The 19,048-nt window shown below is 41.7% G+C and overlaps 1 protein-coding gene across 3 annotated transcripts in view; it reads left to right on the top strand.

Moving 5' to 3' along the window:
• slc8a2b (solute carrier family 8 member 2b) overlaps positions 1-19,048 on the top strand; it is a 212,269-nt gene that overhangs the window by 147,066 nt on the left and 46,155 nt on the right. For all 3 annotated transcript variants that reach the window (XM_086262439.1, XM_086262441.1, XM_086262442.1), the window contains 3 exons: positions 958-1,468; positions 18,384-18,521; positions 18,616-18,843. In XM_086262439.1, the coding sequence (XP_086118565.1) occupies positions 1,082-1,468; positions 18,384-18,521; positions 18,616-18,843 (753 nt within the window). In that variant the 5' untranslated portion in view covers positions 958-1,081. The remainder of the gene's footprint in view (positions 1-957; positions 1,469-18,383; positions 18,522-18,615; positions 18,844-19,048) is intronic.

The raw sequence follows: 19,048 nt of genomic DNA, 5'->3' as shown, positions 1-19,048 counted from the left end.
ATAAATTTTGGAAAGCAACTGCTATTGCTGCCACTGAGTGTGTAATGAGGAACATGTTGTAAACTTCTTAGTTAAAACATCCATCCATTCATTTTCTTAACTGATAATCCAGTTTAAGGTCGCGGGGAAATAGAGCCTACGTCAGCTGTGATGTGGAGAGTTGAGGTACACCCTGGAAAGGTTGTAAGTCTATCACAGCGCTGCTGGGCTGAAACAGTAAGATTACAGAGCCAGATATAACTGCATCATCATTATTCTCTGAGCTGCATTTTCTTGCTGGAACTAGACAGCAGTGTGGATATTGAGTGGTACCCAGTTTCCACCAATGGAGTGCCAGTTAATGAATATTGTATCTATGCTCATTAATTCCTTTGGGTGGGTGGATGCATGTATAGATCAGTGCTTAGTGGTTCCATACCTTTATAATATCAAAGACGGGTGGTGACTATGGGAGGGGCTGCAGTGAGAATTTCACTATTGCATTGAAGGTGTAGAGATCATACAGATGACGACCTCTGTGTTATTATCCTCTGAAGGGTTTCACACCTTTTCCTACAAAAGCTGTGTAAGAATCGTTTCTGAAACCTGTCGAAATGTTGGCTGGCTCTCAAGGCTCCACCACAGAACTGGCTTCACACCAACACTGACACATTTTGCTGGGAAGGGTGTAAATTTGTGTAACTTTGGTAAAACCACAGATGCAACTGTAAAAAGTTTGTGTGATTTTTAAAACCTAGCGTAGCCAGAACTCTTCTCTCCTTTCTATTCTTCCCTCAGTGTTTTCATTAAAAAGTGTCTGACAGCATAGAAGACACTTCTTTTAGTGTTTGCTTAATGTTGCATAAGCTTCAAATGCACTCTTTGTTTGGTCTTCGGTACAGCTTTTAAAGCCTTTTCTTCTCTTTATTCATGAACTAATCCTGATTTTCCTTCTCGTTCTCTCTCCCCCCTCTGCAGGTGAGCTAGTCGCAGCACCCTCGGCTGTACCCAGCATCTCCCGTTCCCGTCTTCTTCTTCCTCTGCCTATTCCCATCATCTTCTGCCTCGTCTTTCCTGCTTCTCGTGGGAATCAAACGTCGTGATGTCTCTCTCCGCCTCTCCTGCCCCCTTCCTCCTCTTCTTCCTCTTCCTCCTTCCACTGCCACCCTGCCAGCCAGAGTCCCAGCGCAGTGACCCCAGCATGAACCCTGACCCAAGAACAGCCTTGCCCTCCATATTTCCCTCCTCCTCCGTCCTACCTTCCTTATCTAATGATAATAGTACATCACCCAGCATTGGGGATAAGTGTGATGAGGTGACCGTGTGCAAGCCGGGCATCCTGTTACCTGTCTGGTACCCCGAAAACCCTGGAGTCGGTTACCAGGTGACCAGAGCTGTGGTCTACTTCCTGTCACTCATGTACATGTTCCTGGGAGTGTCCATCATTGCTGACCGCTTCATGGCATCCATAGAGGTCATCACATCTCAGGTAGGATGACAAAAGTCATTTAATTATTTATAAAAGCAAAAATTACATCTTACAAGCTTGAACATGACATATACCTTGAGTCAGGCAAATGCACTCAATCCACGGGTGGTATAGTTGATATAAATGGTTTTTGTTTGGATCTCAGTTTGCATGAGGGGGGATGTTTAGCTTCCAAGGCCTGTTGACCTCACCGCTGAAGCTTTCAGACGGGTCGTTTTTGCAAACTTCTCAACTTTGAGAGCTGCTAGTTTTTCATCTTTTATTTCTTCAGGTTACAGATAGACTGCAGTGAGGATAAGTTGTGGTATGTTCCAAAAACAAAACACACGGTGGTCATAAATGTCAGCATACCTGGATTTGCCTCAGCACACCATTTTGGAACCAATGATGTAGGAATTACAAACTCATAGATTGTACAAATCTAGCAGGGTGTCGACCATCTTCCAGGCCAAATTACTCTACGAGTTATTTAAACTTTTGTCAGGTGACCACCACAGAGATCTGGAAAAAGGATGTACTACCCAGAAACATGGAATCAAAACTCAAGCACACCTTTCACATCAGTGCAGTCTCATGGTCAATCAGGAAATAGTGATGAATATGATCTGTTTCTTTACAAACACAGGATTGCCCTCATTTTCTTTGTGTCGCTCAGCGCAGGTTTAAAAGTAATGCTGGCGTCGTGTGTCTTTACACGACAGGCAACCTAATAAATCAGTTTTCAGTTACCAGGTGAACATACTTTAAACAGAACCATGAAATATTCATTAATGTAGTAAGAATGCTTCAGCAGCAAGTGAAGCTGAACATCAACAACAGCTGAACCTACAATTTGTAGTTTTAAAAAAAGTGCACAAAGATATCGATCAATCCAAGTTACAAGCGGCCTTCCCTTTATTTATTTTGAGTCGTAATAACAAAGAAATTAACGAGGCTGTCCCCACAGCGGATAGCTTTGTGTATTTGATTTGGACGATTTTACACCGGATGTCCTTCCTGATGCAACCCCCAAAGGATTTGTGTCTTCTCCTGGGGAACCTCTGGTTGTTAGGCAAATGTGTGAACCACTACACTATGGAGCTGCAAGTAATCTGAAGCAAGGTGTGGGATTCAAACGGTAGTGTATCAGAAAGTTATGATCTTCCACTTCCTAATTTGGCCTTTGTTGCTCTTTTAGCCTGGAGGTACATGACTTATGTCCATGAACATGAACTATTACACCGACCACGATGCTCTACCATCAGACTGTGTGCCGGAATAATTTGGGACCATTTCATGAAACTGCAGTGAAAATTGCTGTTCATACATCTTTGATGGAAAAGTTTTTTTGATTAACCTTCATTTTCACAGAATGTATTTACAATAGGTGTTCCAATGTGCTTTGTAAGGTTAAAAACGCCATTATTAGAGAAAACCAACAGACTATCCCCTGTGAGCAGCACTGTTTCCGAGTGCTGCTCACAGGGGCCAGTATCTGCAGATGGCTGCCCCTCCCTGAGGAAAAAAAGGAGAATAAAAAAGGAAAGAAAGAGAGAACATGAGCAACAAACAGGAAAAATGCAAACTACAGGAGAGAGGAAAGTTAAATGTAATGACATGTGGTGGTGGAAAAGTGAAAAGAGGGGAGTGAAGGAGGAGTGCTCTGTGCATGATGGGAAGTCCCCCAGCAGCCTGAGTCTATAAGGATGGTTCAGCGTCACCTGATCCAGCTCTTACTACAAGCTTTATCCAAAAGGAAAGGAAAGATAAAGCTTCCACCTGTCGAGTGTTTTCACTCAGCTATAGTGCAGACTGTTTGCTGACCGTGCACCAAACACTTCAAAATAGACCTACTTCATGTTAATGCATTAATAAAGTTGTGTTCCCGTCTTCAATGAAGCCATAAATGATTTGCTGGAACCTGTGAAGTGAATTTGTGCGCTTCATCATTCAGTCGTCTCCTTCCTGTAAAGCAGTTCCTTTAATGGCAATTTCATAGATTCCCCTCCTCTCTCCATTTCCACTGCAAACTGTAACAGTGCAAATGACCCTCAGCTGTTTTCAGAGTCAGCAGACAGAGTTGTTATTTGTCAAAGTTGTCGTGATGTTTTTGCAGGAGTACAGCTCACAGGGTGTGTGTGTTTGTGTCCCAGGTGGCTTTTAATGGATCGGGTCTTGAGGTTATGCAGTGTATGCAGTGTTTTTTAACAAAAGACGATTGCGCCTGAGTTTTGAGGCTTCAGTGGACCCTGAGGTCCAGTTTGAAAGGAGGATGAGGAGACATGAAGGTCAGCTGGAGTGAGAAACGAGGACATTGAGACGCTGTTCCCAGTATCAAAGCTGTTTTCTGGTTTTAAAAAAAAGATGCTAACATCTACAGAGTATAAGATTTTGTCTTACACGATACTCTCCATATGATTCCTTTTCTGTTGTGGGTAGAACAGCAAAAAAACAAAGTATTAAAGTTTGAGTACAGAACATTTCTGAGTTTATTTCAGCTCCCAAGGAGTAATTTTACACATTCAGAGTAAAATGTTGCTCAGTGCTGGAGTTGTCTGACAGGACTTATAACATCAGTGTTAGCTCAACTCCTTGGAGATGCAATTACACTCCACCCACACATTTCATTTCTCCGGTTGCAGCAGCAGGAAAGAGTCGGTCTCCTCACTTCTATCATGTAAGCTGCATATAGACAGATGGCCAATGACTGCTTGTATTCTGCAGAGAGAGGCAAGTAGGGCAAGAATACCTTTATTACCAGAGGCTTAGAGGTCAATAAGAAACAGGAGTTAGCTTCTTTATTTTGAGTGTGCAGCACTTAAAGAGGGTATGTTACATGATTTTGATTAATTTACATTTTATAATGAATCAACCCAGATTTTGTTATTATAGATTGCTTACTTCATTCAGAAAGTTAAGACTTAATGTTAGTTAAAAGATTTTGTCACATTTCTGTGCCCCATACACCGCACTCTTACAGGCTTTATTATTATTTTATTTATATTTTCCAAACATCCCTGAACATGAATAGTGACCACGTGTCATTTTGAAGTTAAAGTTTTGAACTTTTGTTTTGTTTTTTGGGGGGTTTTGGCTGTGATGACTTTACCATTCTGCTAATACTATACTTTAGTTTTATCATTTAAGTTCGATTTCACATGTTCAGTTATCAGTTCCTTGTTTATTATTATTATTTCTTATATTTTGGGTTTGTTATTGATGTCAGTGTTTCTCTTCCTTCATCTGTGTGTTTATAACTTTGTTCTCGGATGTTCTTTCTGGTTCTTCTGGTTCCACCATGTTTTGCTTTGAAGCTTAATTTTCTTTCATGTCATGTGATAATTTTATTTTCTTGTCTTCCCTTGACTGGCTGATTAAGTGTTTCCAAATTCAGGGGCTGCATCCTTTGAAGGTTGCATTTGGAGGTCAGACTGACAGTCTGAGGGAAGCAGTCACTGCATTTAAATGTATATCGCTCTATAACATTGAATTTGGCTTCATACAAGTTACATGGCATTAGGGATTTTGTCCTCCATCTCTCTCCAACACCTCTCTAGCTGCCAGTTTCATGGTTGCTAGGCAACAGAGGCAGCGCTGATAGGCTACACTTCCGGTTTCTGAAGTTTTTGTGGCCTGTGAAGGTGTGCCCTATTGTTACGTCTGGTTCAGTTTGGGTAAGAAGGAAAAACAGCCGAGTCCGTGTAGGTGACAAACATAGTGATTTTATTACATGCTTCTAAGACAGAAGCATGGGAAGACAAGCGTACAGCCACAGATCTCCAAAGAGTGGACAGCTCCCCGTCCTTATGTAACCCATGATGACATCACACAGTTAGACCTTACTGGAAATGATAACAGTCTCCCCATAGTCCAAAGTTCTCCTTATACAAACATCAGATGATACTTTAGAGAAAACCAAGTGTGTGACATGTCATGTTGTGCAGTTCGGTGAGCCTGTGTGTCCAACTAGAGAATGTCCTGACATGACCTCCCTGTGTAAATAAGGGTGAACGTGCGTGTTTACATAACTCTCTATGTGCATGTTCTGATGTAGGCCTGCAAATGAATTAGAACAAGGTCCTGCTAGACCCTCCAGTTATGGACGGTGAATACAATGCTGTGGATACCATTTGAGACTTGATTACAATGATGATAACCTGCATACATTAATCTTTACTCAGATTACCATAGATATAAAACAAAGATTATACTGTCATCAGATTCCACAATGGTAAATGATTAATGATTGATACTTCTAATTATAACTGTGATCATAAGAATACAAAATAAAATATCTCCTGGTCACATTCCTCCTCTTTGGGCTGGCTTGCCAGCCCAACTCACACCAGGATTTGTCTCCAAACCAAACAAACACGTTATGACACTTATCAACCCCAACACCTCCGTTGTTTTCCAATTTTCCCACAACCCAGCTGTTCTTTTAGCTTCAGACTCGAGTGTCAGCCTGTCACGCTTCAGGCCCCTTTACCACCTCCTCTTGGAGTGAAGAAACGCCCTCAGATTCTTCTTTCTTCGACTTCCGGGGTTAGACCACCCTTCAGTCGTTACACAGATCTGGGGATTATTCAAACAAAGATCTGTGTGTTTGTTGTCCGTTGTCACCGCCGTGTCCCCCTTTTTGCCAAAAGCCTCTCGAACCTCGTTGGTCTCTGGTGTTCCTAGCTTTTGCCAACCCCTTCCTGGTTATCGCTGTGGTTATGGGATCCATCTTCTCAAGGAGCCCCAAGGCCATGACACTTGACCCCAGTTGCTGTGAAGGGTCCCCATATCTCCGTGTCCCCGTCTGGTGTCTGTTCCCTTCTCTGCAAGAGACAGAAAGCCAACACCTCTCCTGCGCTGGCTCTCCTAACCTAATGTTGTTGACTTTGTTTATTCCAATCCTATGCCATGCTTATGTGTGTAAGCGTGCATGCACTTAACCCTCTGCACGTGAAGTCAATAGCTCCAATATATCAATCCGATCCGTTGTCGGATGAAGCTTTTGACCTTCACAGACTAAGTGCCAGCTCCTTATAAGCACATTTGCAATGTGTGTATAAAAGTGAACAACAGACCTCAAACAAATTGGGCATTCTTAATTCCAACTTAAGTGTAGTACTCAGTTTCTGATCATCTAATTATGCTTCTCACTGGTCCCCTAAATTGTCTAAAAACCTTTAATTTGCCATACCTAAATTATTAAAACACAGACCAAATCACAGACCCCCTATATAGCTTTTGCCTTTATGAGCACACTTCAATAATGAGCAACAACCTGCAATCTGTACCAAAAAATCTTCATGGTCACACCTGCAATTAAAGATCAGATGCATTTTATACCTGTTTTAATTCTTCCTTATATAGAACCTCCTCAGTTTCAGGTTAGTTGTGATTAGTCTCAATTAATCGTTCTAGTTGTATTTTGCAATTCAGCTAAAAAGCAAACCTGTTAAAGTAAACAGCTTATTTACAACCACCTGCAAATCATAAGAGTAATAAACGATTCAGCACAACAGACAAGTATCATGTTCAGGTTTCTCCAATCATTAAATCACTATTATTGCCGCAATTTGCTTTATTCACCCTTTGGCAATATTACTCCAAGAGAGAGAGAGAGAGAGAGAGAGAGAGCCCCTAATGGCCAGTTAGTGGGCTCTAGGTTAAACTGTCCCCAAATTAGTTATTTGTTATTATTACTTGTTTTCATGTCACTTGTCTGTTTTCTACTGCACCCTTCTCACCAAAGCAAAGCAAACATTAGCAGCATATTGACCGTAGTCAGCCATCCACATCCCATAGATGCTATAAAAACATTTCCTGTAAAAGAATCACACATAAATTCATCCACCCTCTTGTTCTGTCTCGGTGGAGGTTAACCTTAAGTCGTAGTCAAGTCTTGTCAGCTTTTACCAGTCAGTCCGTTTGTTTTATTTCCAGTCTTTCATCCATTCATTCATTCATTCATCCATTTTTCTTTCTTTGCTGATAGCGGAAACCATCGCCGCATTTAGATTTCCGCCCTCAGCAAAATGAGCTCATTTCAAAAAGAAAAAGAAGAACTTGAGATCGGATTACCTCGCTGAATCCTTTTTTGGGCAGGGACTCTCATTTTCTAATTGTCCCCATAAGTGGTTTCCTCCAGAGCCAATTTCAATGCGGAGAAACTCACTTACAACAATTTTCTCGCCGACGTGTAACGCTTGTAATTTCCGATGTGCAGATCTGCTTAAAGAAAAGATTCACAAACAAAAATCAGTGCACTGTTCAAAATATAAAACAAAATAAAATGAAAGATAACAAAAACAAAAATGCAGACGCCCGGGTCTTAGGACTTGTCACTGAATATTCCTCCTATCAGTAAAAATGCCAAACCTAAACCTAAACAGAGTCAAATCAACACCACCTCAACCTTTTCATATTCATACACCTATATATTTTTGTGTTCGTGAAACAAAATTGAACCGTTTCCCTATTAAGTAATTTGAGCTCTTGAAATGTTTTAGTTCTCTTAATTCTGCCAGTTTACCTCAACACTTATTCAATAACTTTTATTCACTCAAATCTTACCTGTTCAAATTGCCTAGGGTTCAACAAAGTCTAGATCCCCGTTATCATGAAACTTGAACGGGTGTACGATGATTTACTTACAGTAATTTAGAATCATCACTCAACCTAGCTCTTCTACTGGCACTGCGTGACTTTTCTCACACTGGAAACCAGAATTTAGTACAGAACTTTAATACCTCAGGCAATCGTGTTCAAGGGCTGCCCCCCCTTTCTCTTCTTCTTTGTCCGTGTGTTCCTCCTTTTATTAAGTCTCCATCACAATGATGTGGCGCTCTGAAATAAGACTCACACTGTTAATTCATCGTTTTCACTCTGCACCACTGCTCAGGCTGTTTTCTTTTCTTTTTAGTGTACAGTAAACAATTGAGTCGAGGCCTTAAGCCCCAGATATCTCACACAGGCATCGTTTTCATAACCAAACCTCTCCGGACTCTGCTCCCCAGACCACACAAATGCCCTCTGGACTTATTATTGTAACAGATTCTATATTTGAATTTGTTGTGTGCAGCATTGAGCCTTTGTCAGTAAAGCATTCTTCATTGCAGCAGCTGGAGCATTGTGTGTCACTTCTTAGTGAATTGAATCAACATTTTGATTTTGGTGCATGGGTGTGTATCAGTTTTCACTCACTCAACGAGTGCATAAGTGTTCATGTGTGTGTTTCTCTTCATTCTAAGTCGGCGGATGCAGAAGTGTGTGTTTGTGTGTTTGTATTCATCACCTTCCTGCTCTGTTGTTTGGGTAAACCAGCGGCCTGACGCATGCCCTGGGGTCCTCCCCTCCTCTTTGGGTCTGTTTTCATCCGTTGTTGCAGCTGCCTGCATCTTCTCCTTGTAACTTGACCCTTTTGCTTCTGTAGCTCTTTCAGGGTTTACTCCTGCTGTTGGAACTTTGCGTCAAGTCTGACGACCTCCTGCTCCAGCAAGCTTCCGCCTGATTACAAGTCCTGTACGTGAAACTCCAAGTCTGACTGATGAGTTCAATTAGCAGCCAGCTCCTCCGGAGCCATGCTCAATTTCTGCTCCGATGCCTTGAGCTCTTACTGAAGGCAAAAACCTCAGAGTCTTTTCCTTCCACGTCAGATTGGAGTCTGTTTATGTTGTCCTTACTTTGCTCCACGGCTTTCTGCAGCTCTGCTGTTCGGCTCTTCTCAGAGGTCAGCATTCTTTTGCTCACCCTCCCTTTTCCTCCGGGCTTAATGCGCGTCTCGTCACAGCTTTGTCAGCTGAAGGTTTAGCGTTCTCCATCTCCGCTGCATGAGATTGTTTTCTGCAGCACTGTTGACATCCTCAAGTTGTTGTTATGAGTCCAGCTGGTGTGGCCTTCAGGGGTCAAAGGGTCAAAGATGGTCGCGGAGAGGGCAACGATGGTAGAGGGGAGGGTAGGAGTCCAGGTCAGCTTCGGCTTTCAGAAAAAACAAAAACAAAACAAAACAGGCGAACAGGAAAATGATGTTGTGTTGGCTGTGCTGTGTTGGCTGTGTTATCCCGAGAGGGGAGAAACAACGAGATCTCCCTTCCCCCCTTTTTTTGTTTTTTTCTCACCATATAATCAACTCATAACCCCCCAAGTTGACAGGACAACACAGGTACGTGTTAAAATTCTTAAGATCCTGTTTAGAAACCTAAAAAGGAATTTTCTACCATTCAGTAGTCCTTTGTCTTAAACACTCAACAAAAACATATCCCACTTTAACCACTAAATTTGTCGTATCCTCACTTAATCATCAGACCAGTGTCTTTGTCTTTTAACGTTAAGTTGTCGTCCTGCAACCCAGAGAGTCTTTTGTCAGTAGTGTATAAACTATATCATTTAAAAACAGGTGTATGTTAAGTGTCGCTACTTTAATCTTGCATGTACGTGCACATGTATGTAAGCTGTTTCGTCATTGCATGTATGGGTGCGTCTGTATATAGAATAAAATAGAATAGAATTCAACTTTATTGTCATTGCACATGCACAGGTACAAGGCAACGAAATGCAGTGTATGGGTTAATTTAACTTTTTCTCAAATGAGGCATTTCTCTAACACGCACATGTGTCTGTTCCTCGCACTTCTCATACCTTTCTCTGGTTGTGTGTGGTTTTATTTGTTTCAGTCATTTACCAGGAACATCTTTTCCTTTTCTCCATGTCTTCCGCCAGAGGTTAACACTGGTGAGATTCAGGGACACAGCACCCAGAGCAGTTCAGCGAGAAAAACCTGCCTAAAACTACATTCTCTCTTTTTTTCCGGGAGGGGTGGGGACAACTCTGGTGTCCAGCCGTGAATTTTTAGCCAAAGCTTGGCCTGTCTTCTGCTTCCGTACTCAGGTTTCCAGGTTAAGAAAAAACACCTGTATGAGGACACTAAACATACATTTAGTATTCGTATAAACATAACTGCCTAAATTATTGAACTCTTGAGGAGGGTTGATTTAACTCTTTACTAACTTTAAACCCCACAAGTAAAAATTTCATATGTTCTTGACTGCAAACACAAAAACTGCTTGATGTTATTACTAATCATTTTCCTCCACAACACTCCAAATCATGTTCTCTCTTGTGTCCAGCAGGGGAATAAGGTGACCTCTACTCTCACTGCTTCCCCAGTCAGAGACAATATCTCACTCACACTTCCACACTTTATTGTTTTCCCTTTTTCTTGACTATTATTATTTCACAGAAAATCAACTGACCTACTTCTCCTTCCTCTTCTGTCATGCAGAAAGTCACACACACACAGCACTCGGCCCCCACCTTGTCTTTCTCTCACAGACACACCTACACACACACACACACTCTAATCGTCCTTTCACAACAAAACTTCACAAACGTCCACTGCAACAGTTTTAAGCACGCAAAGCCAGCGAAAATTCACTCTCACATTCACTTCCCTAACAACTACAAAGTTTTCACATAGAAAAATAATCCAGACAATCTACCATGCACCGTTTTCCCTCCTTATACGAGAGACTCAACCAACTTTTAAAAGCTTTATTTACACAACATCAAATGAAGCACAGATCTCTGCCTTTTCCAGGTAGAGAAGAAATACGACCCAACTAAAAAATCTCCCAGCAATCACACAAAGTTCTCAAATCAAATCGTTTTTTCACACTCTGGATCCACACAGAAGAAATTCAACAACACAAGACAGTTTATACAATTTACACTTTTAAATGCACACACACACACGGGTAATTTATATACAATATACACACGGGCCCGTATAAACACACCGCATGCCAGAACCACTTATCTCGTTTATTTCTCTAGCGGTGTTCCTATACTTTAGACTGATTTATAAGCATCTATAGCCCAGGGCCGCGCCCTTGCTGGTCAATTAACGTTTCAAGTACGCCGCCTTGAAAACGGTCACATTACTGAATTCTACTTAATTTATAACCGTTTCCCGCAGCTGGAAAGGAGCTCCACCTCTGGCGCTAGTATCAAACCCACGCCTTCAGCTATACTTAAAACTCACAAGGCAGCCACGTTAAAAGGTCACGGCCGGGTCCGCGACCCTGTCGATCAAAAAATGCAGTAAAAGACAATCACCCATTGATTGTCTAGCCTTTTTTGACGGGAGTCCGAATCCCCGCGGAAGGCCAACTCCGGGCTAAAACCTAACCACGCGTCCGCGATTAGGGGTCAGTGCCACCTGCTGGACGAACTGCATTCCTAGGAGACCGCGTCTCCAGTCCTAAATAAATATACTTGTTTTAAAAGCCTCACGGTGAGCTCTCAGCCCCCCCCCGTTTAATTATCTGAAGCCCAAAACCGCGTTTTTGCTACCCAATTAAAACCAAATGCCCTACACTACCGATTGACTGGCTGGCATTCCCAGTCAACCCACATTTAAACCTCTTAAACCGTATTTATTTGTTTCCACACACCTTAAACCGTATTAACTTAAACACATAACCTCTTAACTCAACAGTTCACTCTCAAAATAAACAGCAATACATTTACTCAGTTCACTATTCCCTACCTTTAACACTAATTACCCCAAGATCACCATGGACCAACGCCAGAAGCCCATACTGAGTGAATATTATTTAATTAAATTTAGTTTTAACTTCCAATATAGCGCCTTTGGATAAAAATCAACAGGTGGCACTCACCTTTTCTTATGTCGCCTGGCGTCACTCAGATAGGCTGCTGGCCTCCGCCCCTGTTTGTCACCCACACGATAGCTGCAAGCTCCCTTCCCCCCCAACCGGAGTTTCGGCACCAAGTTGTTACGTCTGGTTCAGTTTGGGTAAGAAGGAAAAACAGCCGAGTCCGTGTAGGTGACAAACATAGTGATTTTATTACATGCTTCTAAGACAGAAGCATGGGAAGACAAGCGTACAGCCACAGATCTCCAAAGAGTGGACAGCTCCCCGTCCTTATGTAACCCATGATGACATCACACAGTTAGACCTTACTGGAAATGATAACAGTCTCCCCATAGTCCAAAGTTCTCCTTATACAAACATCAGATGATACTTTAGAGAAAACCAAGTGTGTGACATGTCATGTTGTGCAGTTCGGTGAGCCTGTGTGTCCAACTAGAGAATGTCCTGACATGACCTCCCTGTGTAAATAAGGGTGAACGTGCGTGTTTACATAACTCTCTATGTGCATGTTCTGATGTAGGCCTGCAAATGAATTAGAACAAGGTCCTGCTAGACCCTCCAGTTATGGACGGTGAATACAATGCTGTGGATACCATTTGAGACTTGATTACAATGATGATAACCTGCATACATTAATCTTTACTCAGATTACCATAGATATAAAACAAAGATTATACTGTCATCAGATTCCACAATGGTAAATGATTAATGATTGATACTTCTAATTATAACTGTGATCATAAGAATACAAAATAAAATATCTCCTGGTCACACTATGTAGGCCACGTCCTTCGAAACATGCAGCCTCCAGATTTGTACACAGTTTCACCTGCGTCTGGTCCCCATCCTGTTTCTCATTCCCCGATCCGTTCCCGGTGTATTTATAGTCTTACCTTCTCTTTGCCTTTTGTGCATTTTCTGCGTGGCAAGCTCAGAGTTATTTCCCAGTGACCTCCTGTGTTCTGCTAGGCCTCTTGTGTCTCTGGATTTATGTTTGTTTCAATTTTTTTTTTGCATGTCTTTACTTTGTAGAGGTTGTTTATTTTGGACTTTAGTTGAGACCTGTTTTTGCATTTTAATGCAGGAGTCTGACTCCTTCTACACCTTTACACTTTTCTCTGCCACACAAGCACTAGAAACCATATCCACAAGTAACCACCACAGCATATCGCATTAAGATGTTGAAAGCATATATTAACAGTCTTTGTGCTTGCCACTGCAGAAGTGTTAAACACTTGGAAACATTTATTAAAAGTTATTCATTGAAACAACCATGGATAGCTATGCTCCTCAGCAGAGATGGGCAATAACGCGTTACAAGTAACGCATTACTGTAATCCGATTACTTTTTTCAAGTAACCAGTAAAGTAAGGGATTACTACTGCAAAAAAGGTAATTAGATTACTGTTACTTCCCCGTAAGCACGCTGTGTTACTGCGTTACTAAAACCGTGATTTTTTGACGAGTGTCTCATGACAGTGACGTAAGCGAGTGCGATGTTCGTGGCAACAGCTGTGTGCAGATCAACAATGAATAATATATCGAGTGCGGGAGAGAGTATGAGCGTGCAGCGTTTAAAGCGTGGAAGTACTGACCTTACTTTGAGTTTGATTCCATAAAAAGTGACAAAAACATTTAGTCCGCTGTTCACTGCGTGGGAAGAAAACTTCTTTTTACAGCGAAAAACCCCCTAAACTTCTGAGCAAGCACCGACAGTACGCTGCCACGGGAATGTGAAACTCCCAGATCCTTCCACTGACCGCTACAACACACCTGCACCAGGGTAAACCTCCGCCTGCCCCACTCCTTCTAAACAGGTGAAAATAGAGCAACAGGACCGCTGAGTCTTTGATTTTATTTATTTTCTGCTGTGGTTTACTCACATCTATTAGAAAGAGTGAGTGTAAACACAAACAACTATTTTATTTTATGTGCTGGAATGTGCAGAAAATAGGTTTAAATGTTCAACAAATTTCTTCCAGTCAGAGAATGTTGCATATCATTTAATGTTTGCTTGATGCATAAAGTTAAAAGATTAAAACTAACAAAACAAGTTTTAGAAAGAGACTTTTCCATTTGATTACATTTTATATGATGGATTATGCAAAAAAAGTAGAATTGGGCTAAAAGATCTATCGCTTTATTACCTATTCATGTTGTAAATCGTGTTTTTAAAAAGTAACTAAGTAACTAATTACTTTTGAAAATAAGCAAGTGCATTTATTTACTCTGGAAAATTTAAGCAGGCATCCAGCCTGAAAACAGCTGTGGAGGCAAACAACCACCATCTAGTTTAAAGTACCAGTCACACGGTCAAATGCAGTCCAGGTTAATTTGGTTCCGGTGACAGCTTAGTAAATCATTTTTAGTGGAGCCTCTTGACCGCAACTCATCTTTCCACAGGAGCTGTCCAACTCCATTCAGGTCATTCCCTGAGCCTAACAGATACATATACAGGGATCCAGAGGAATTACACTGAGATTGAATGTAATGAGAAATCTGTCAGATAAGGGGCTCTATAACGGGAAAGACAACAAAGTAATAGGCATGGTGGTAGAAGCCACAGGAAACATTAGCTCATCCATCCCCTTCATGGTCAGTGTACACGGATATCTGAGTGTGTACCCCACAATCCATCATCGTGGCAGGCACAGCACCACCTCTGCACCATCTACCGGTCAGGGCTCCGGTCAGTCTGTGTGCTGGTGTGTCTGTACACTGCAGGAGTATGTGGGAGTGCTGACCCTACATGTTCTACACCAGCGGTCCCCAACCCCCGGACCTCGGACCGGTACCGGTCCGTGAGTCGTTTGGTACTGGGCCGCGAGAGTTGAGGCTCAGCTGTGAAATGTATGGTTTTCAGGGTTTTTATCGGTTTTCAGCGTTATTTTGTTATCGTTTTTATCGTTAACTCGGTTTTCCTGGGTCTTTTCACGTGTGTTATGAATAACTTTTCAGTACCGGTACTAGTTTTATTTAGTTGTATTTATCCGCGACACCTTAAAGGCCGGTCTGTGAAAATATTGTCGGGCATAAACCGGTCCGTGGCGCAAAAAAGGTTGGGGACCGCTGTTCTACACTTCACTTCCTGTGTGAGCTCCTGTTATGAGGATTTATGAATGCAAAGGAAACAGAGTAAATGTAGTAACGACTATGTCAGCGAATAAACTGCTAATGGTGATGAATACAGCAGAAGCAGAGAGATAAATCTGTCTCTTTGTCTCTATGTAGATAAATACGACAAGAGAGCCACGACTCAGAAAAATTACATTCCCACTCACATAAACTGAATTCTGATTTAGAGGGAAATGTGTTTTGTTTTTTTCGTGGATTCTTTTTTCAACAGACACCTTTATTATCAACGTGGCTTTTCTGTTTATTTTCTTTCTTTGTGGTCATAGACTGTACGCGTGATCAAGAAAGAAATGAGGAACGGGAGTAAAAGCAAACTTGCTGGCTGCATATATAAAAATTCCCTTTCAAAGCCAGTAATAAATGTTGACTTTAGATAGGAAGCACATTTTCAACCTTCAGGTTTTTAACTGAGTTTTAAACTTTTTTTTTGTTAACTTAACCGTTTTGGGAGAAGTTAATGAAAAATAGTGTAAGTCATGTTCACGGATCCAAATGTTTAAACTGTGAAAATATTTGACTTTTAGTTTTTTATTTTATTTTTTTTAGTTCTGTTAATGTTTTCAGGCTTATGCTGCAGAAAATGGAGCTCAAGCCTCTAATGTGGTTAACATTATGAACATTTGTATTTGAATCCAAACCTTTCCCTCAATGAAAACTTGATAGTTTTGGTGCCTACAACACAACAACACGGAGTATGAAAATTACATTTGAAAGAAAATCTAATCTGAAAATAAGTGAGTGAGTAGCTGGAAGTCAAACTCTACTTGGCTGGATGACACTGCCTATCTTGTTAAATGTAAGGTATTAAAACTGCAAAACTGCTTTCCTGAGATGTAATTAAAAATGCTGTTTAGTGGAATGGGAAGGTCGTTTTTAAAACACAGGACTGGATGAGAACATGGAAGATTTGTTCTCACTGCAAATTCTCAGCAGGTAGAGATATTGAACAACTTCTTGTTAACAAGAAGAAAAATTGTCCCCCTTCATCTAAGTTGGGATGCAAACTGAAAGGACCACTGTCGTTGTGAGGCAACGGTACTACCCAGGCTGTATCCCAATTCAGGGTCTGCAGCCTTAAAGTACGCAGCCTTAACGGTCCACAAGGGCCACGTACTCAAAAACCGCTAAGGCCGGAAGTGCGAGGCTTGTGAAATGGGACGGTTTAGCCTCCTTCGTGCTGCCCAGGTTGCCTAGCAACCATGATACTAACAGCTGGAAACTTTTCAGCTTTGTTTGACAGAAATGAAGGAGAAAATCTTTTGTTCATTTGTTTGTTTGTTTCTACATGAGCTTTGATCATTCTCTGTAAGATTAAGCTCAGCTATTGAACGGCGTATATTTTAAAGTAAAGGCTTTAAAACCAAGTTAGTACAAACGTCACTAATGTCACATAACTTTGCCGACAGTAATATTTTAATGTTCTTCGTTATTAAACATTTGCACATAAAGAAGTGACATAATATTAAGTACTTACTTTTAAAAGTTTACTCTTCCGCCGTTTTTTTTCGGCAAAATTATCCACACCCACCGCCGCGCTATGCATTCTGGGATATGTTGGGCCACGAAGTCTACGCCGCCACATCCTTAAAATTCAGGGAAATGAAGGACGCATTTGAGGGCCGCATTTCGAGCAGCCTGCGAATTGGGACAGCCTTCGTCGCGTCGCTGTGACGTAATCGGCCTTAAAATGCGGCCTTTAAGGCTGCAGAGCCTGAATTGGGATACAGCCCCACTGCATTATCTGCAGCCCCAGCATGTGAGAACAGTGACTTTTTACTGTCCAGAGGCTCATACAGATCACCATGGAAAACGTATTAGCAAAAAAGAAAATCCTTCTTGGTTTTTCATTCTTGAAACAACAGGGAGGTGTGGACTGGCTGCTACTTAGATTCCTATTTTTCTATGCCGAGTGCTCTGTCAACCAATAACACATTTAAACAACTATTATGTTCCTTTAAGGACCTTGCCTAACATACTAACAATCTTATATATCTTGACCAGAAATACTTCAACATGCAAACTGAATTAGTAGACATTATGTCGTTATGTTCATGTGTGTCAGCCATTTCCCCATGTGTTCCCACTTCCCTCATTATCCTCCTGTGTGTATTTAGTCCAAGTGTTTTCAGTCACTCCTTGCCGGATCGGCTGCGTTTTTCCCATGCCATGTCGTGCTTTCAGATTTCCATATCACTTTGCTATGTTTAGAGTTTTTCTTGTTTGTTTTCTGTTCCCCAAGATTTTTCTTGGTTCTTGTTTCTTTTCTAGTTTACCCAGTGTAGGTCATTGTTTAGTTTTATGTTGTTTTCGTCCTTTTATTTTGTACTGTTTTGTCTGCCTAAATAAACCGCTCATCATCAGTTATGTTTGAGTTTTAGTATGTCCAGACCTGGGTCCACTCTTTGCACTCCATGCAGTTTGCCTGAGCAGACTGTGACAAGGAGAGCAAGTTTAAAAAGATTTTTTCTTTCTCTCCATGACTGTTGGAAACTCATGAATGAAAGCACATGATGGCATTCCTCTGAAACAAATGGCTGTAGTTCAAAAAGTATGCATGTGTGGGCTTTGAGGCATGGCTTTTTGAAAAGCAAACAAGCGTAGCTACGTTTTGCAGGTAAAATGATGGCTGTAGGTTAAAAATTGTGGTCACAGCGGCAGATTAAATACCAAAATTTCAGACGAGATTTTCTGCATGTCTCACTCTAACCTCACTTTAGCTTCCCAGTGTACATGAACGGGGAGAGATTTGAGAGATTTCTCTGGACAGTTTTGACCAAAACTGAAAAACTGTAAGAGGTACCGTGAAAATGTGCCTAAAGGAAGAGGAGTGACAGCAGAGAAGAGAACGAGTCTCTCCATTCAGTGTCTAATTTAAAAAATCTGAATAGAAGCGAACAGTGCATGAACGAGCCGCTTCTTTTGAGGTATGAACAGCGTATCTATGACTACTTGGTGGATGAAGAAGAAGAAATAATCTGATAAGGATGTGGAGGTTTACACAGACCGTGGACTGGCATCTTCCTAACTCTCTGTTCAGCCTAGGGTGGGGCAGGTTACATCTTCATCCTTCTACGTAGTCCAGACTTTTTACATCAAGCACGCTAACACAAATTGTGTGTTTGGGCCAACAGGAGAAGGAGGTGACCATCACTATGCCTAACGGGGAAACGTCAGTGATGACGGTTCGAATCTGGAATGAAACAGTGTCCAATCTGACGCTCATGGCTCTGGGCTCCAGCGCTCCAGAGATACTGCTCTCTGTTATAGAGGTACACACACACACAGTAACTCTGTGTATCGTTTATTGAGATGCAGATGGTAAGTAGACTTGTCTTTCCTCTCCCTGTTACAAACTTTTTGCAGGTGTGTGGTCACGAATTCAAGGCTGGCCAGTTGGGTCCAGGAACCATCGTCGGCAGTGCTGCCTTCAACATGTTTGTGATCATCGGGATCTGCGTGTGGGTGATCCCCAACGGCCAGAGCCGGAAGATCAAACATCTGCGGGTGTTCTTCATCACCGCGTTCTGGAGCATCTTCGCCTACATCTGGCTCTACCTTATCCTGTCTATCATATCACCGGGTGTCGTGGAGGTGAGGCAGACTCAGTGTGAGAGGATGAAAGAATCAGTGAGCTCAGAGGTGCAGTGGCAACATACCAGATATTTATTCATCTTTTTGGTAAATTGGTAAGTTCTCAAATGAACCCTCTAGCATGAAGACGTGAAGCGAAGTGATCAGGAAATAGTTTTGACACGGAGCAGTTTTTGTCTTTTATTTGTTTTAGAGGTTGGGGAAT

Source organism: Aulonocara sp. 'chitande type north' Nkhata Bay, linkage group LG14 (assembly GCF_057382095.1).
Source record: "Aulonocara sp. 'chitande type north' Nkhata Bay isolate Kocher_YH1m ecotype deep benthic linkage group LG14, A_spYH_male_GT1.1, whole genome shotgun sequence".
Classification (NCBI taxonomy): domain Eukaryota; kingdom Metazoa; phylum Chordata; class Actinopteri; order Cichliformes; family Cichlidae; genus Aulonocara; species Aulonocara sp. 'chitande type north' Nkhata Bay.
The sequence above is the reverse complement of the archived record's forward strand: the minus strand, read 5'-3'. Positions and strand labels throughout refer to the sequence as shown.